Genomic DNA, 868 nt, shown 5'->3' on the forward strand with positions numbered 1-868 from the left:
GGTTACAAGGGGTTCCTTCAACAGTAGCTGATTTACCTCCCAATTGATGATACCTGGATAGTTCTGAGGCCAACATCATGTTGCGGAGCCAGCTGCATAATGACATTTTAGGTGTCGTTCAATTTGTTATTCTAGCTCCGAGTGTAGCAGAGGGCATCCTTTCCACTGTCAGAAGAAGCTTTTTTACCCATTGACCCCACAAAATTGGGCTTTTTAGGTGCTTCCCAAAATCTGAAAATTATTTACAGGGTTCCCTAGGGTTAGAGAGGTTGAGAAATGCTGGATTGGAGAATAGGAACATGTCCATCATGTACTTGGCAACTCTAATATGCTCTATTAATTTATTTAGTTGACAGATGGGCTTTGCTCTTTAGTGGTATACAAACAGATAATCATACAGAATATTGTACACAGTGCAGTCTGCAGACATTGCTCATCACACTATGCTTTGTTTAAACATAGTTAGGCTGAAAGTGAACACAGCTTTGTTTACACTGTAGTGAGCCCATTTTACATTATCTCAAGCAAAGGGAAAGAAAATACTTGGCAAAATAACACCCTGCATTTGAAAAGCTGACTAGTGTCTTTGAATACATTAAAAAGAAAACATTTTTAAGTTTTACCATTTTTTTTTTATCCTTTTAAGGTTCCAGAAGGTTGTCTACAGCTAACACTCTACCAATATAAAACCTGTCCCTTCTGCAGTAAGGTGCGAGTCTTCCTTGACTATCACCAACTGCAACATGATATAGTGGAAGTGAATCCAGTCATGAGGAAAGAAATTCAATTTTCCACCTATAGAAAGGTTCCCATCCTTTTGGCTAATGCTGGATGTTCACTCGTAAGTTTTCTAATGTATACTTTTTTT

The 868-nt window shown here is 38.1% G+C and overlaps 1 protein-coding gene across 1 annotated transcript in view; it reads left to right on the forward strand.

Moving 5' to 3' along the window:
* Positions 1-868, forward strand: part of PTGES2 (prostaglandin E synthase 2) — a gene marked incomplete at its 3' end in the record, with an annotated part of 5,872 nt that overhangs the window by 2,455 nt on the left and 2,549 nt on the right. Inside the window, 1 exon segment of the mRNA XM_072432133.1 lies at positions 647-841. Coding sequence (XP_072288234.1) covers positions 647-841 — 195 coding nt within the window.

This window comes from Pyxicephalus adspersus, unplaced genomic scaffold, assembly GCF_032062135.1.
Source record: "Pyxicephalus adspersus unplaced genomic scaffold, UCB_Pads_2.0 Sca234, whole genome shotgun sequence".
NCBI classification, from domain to species: Eukaryota; Metazoa; Chordata; class Amphibia; order Anura; family Pyxicephalidae; genus Pyxicephalus; species Pyxicephalus adspersus.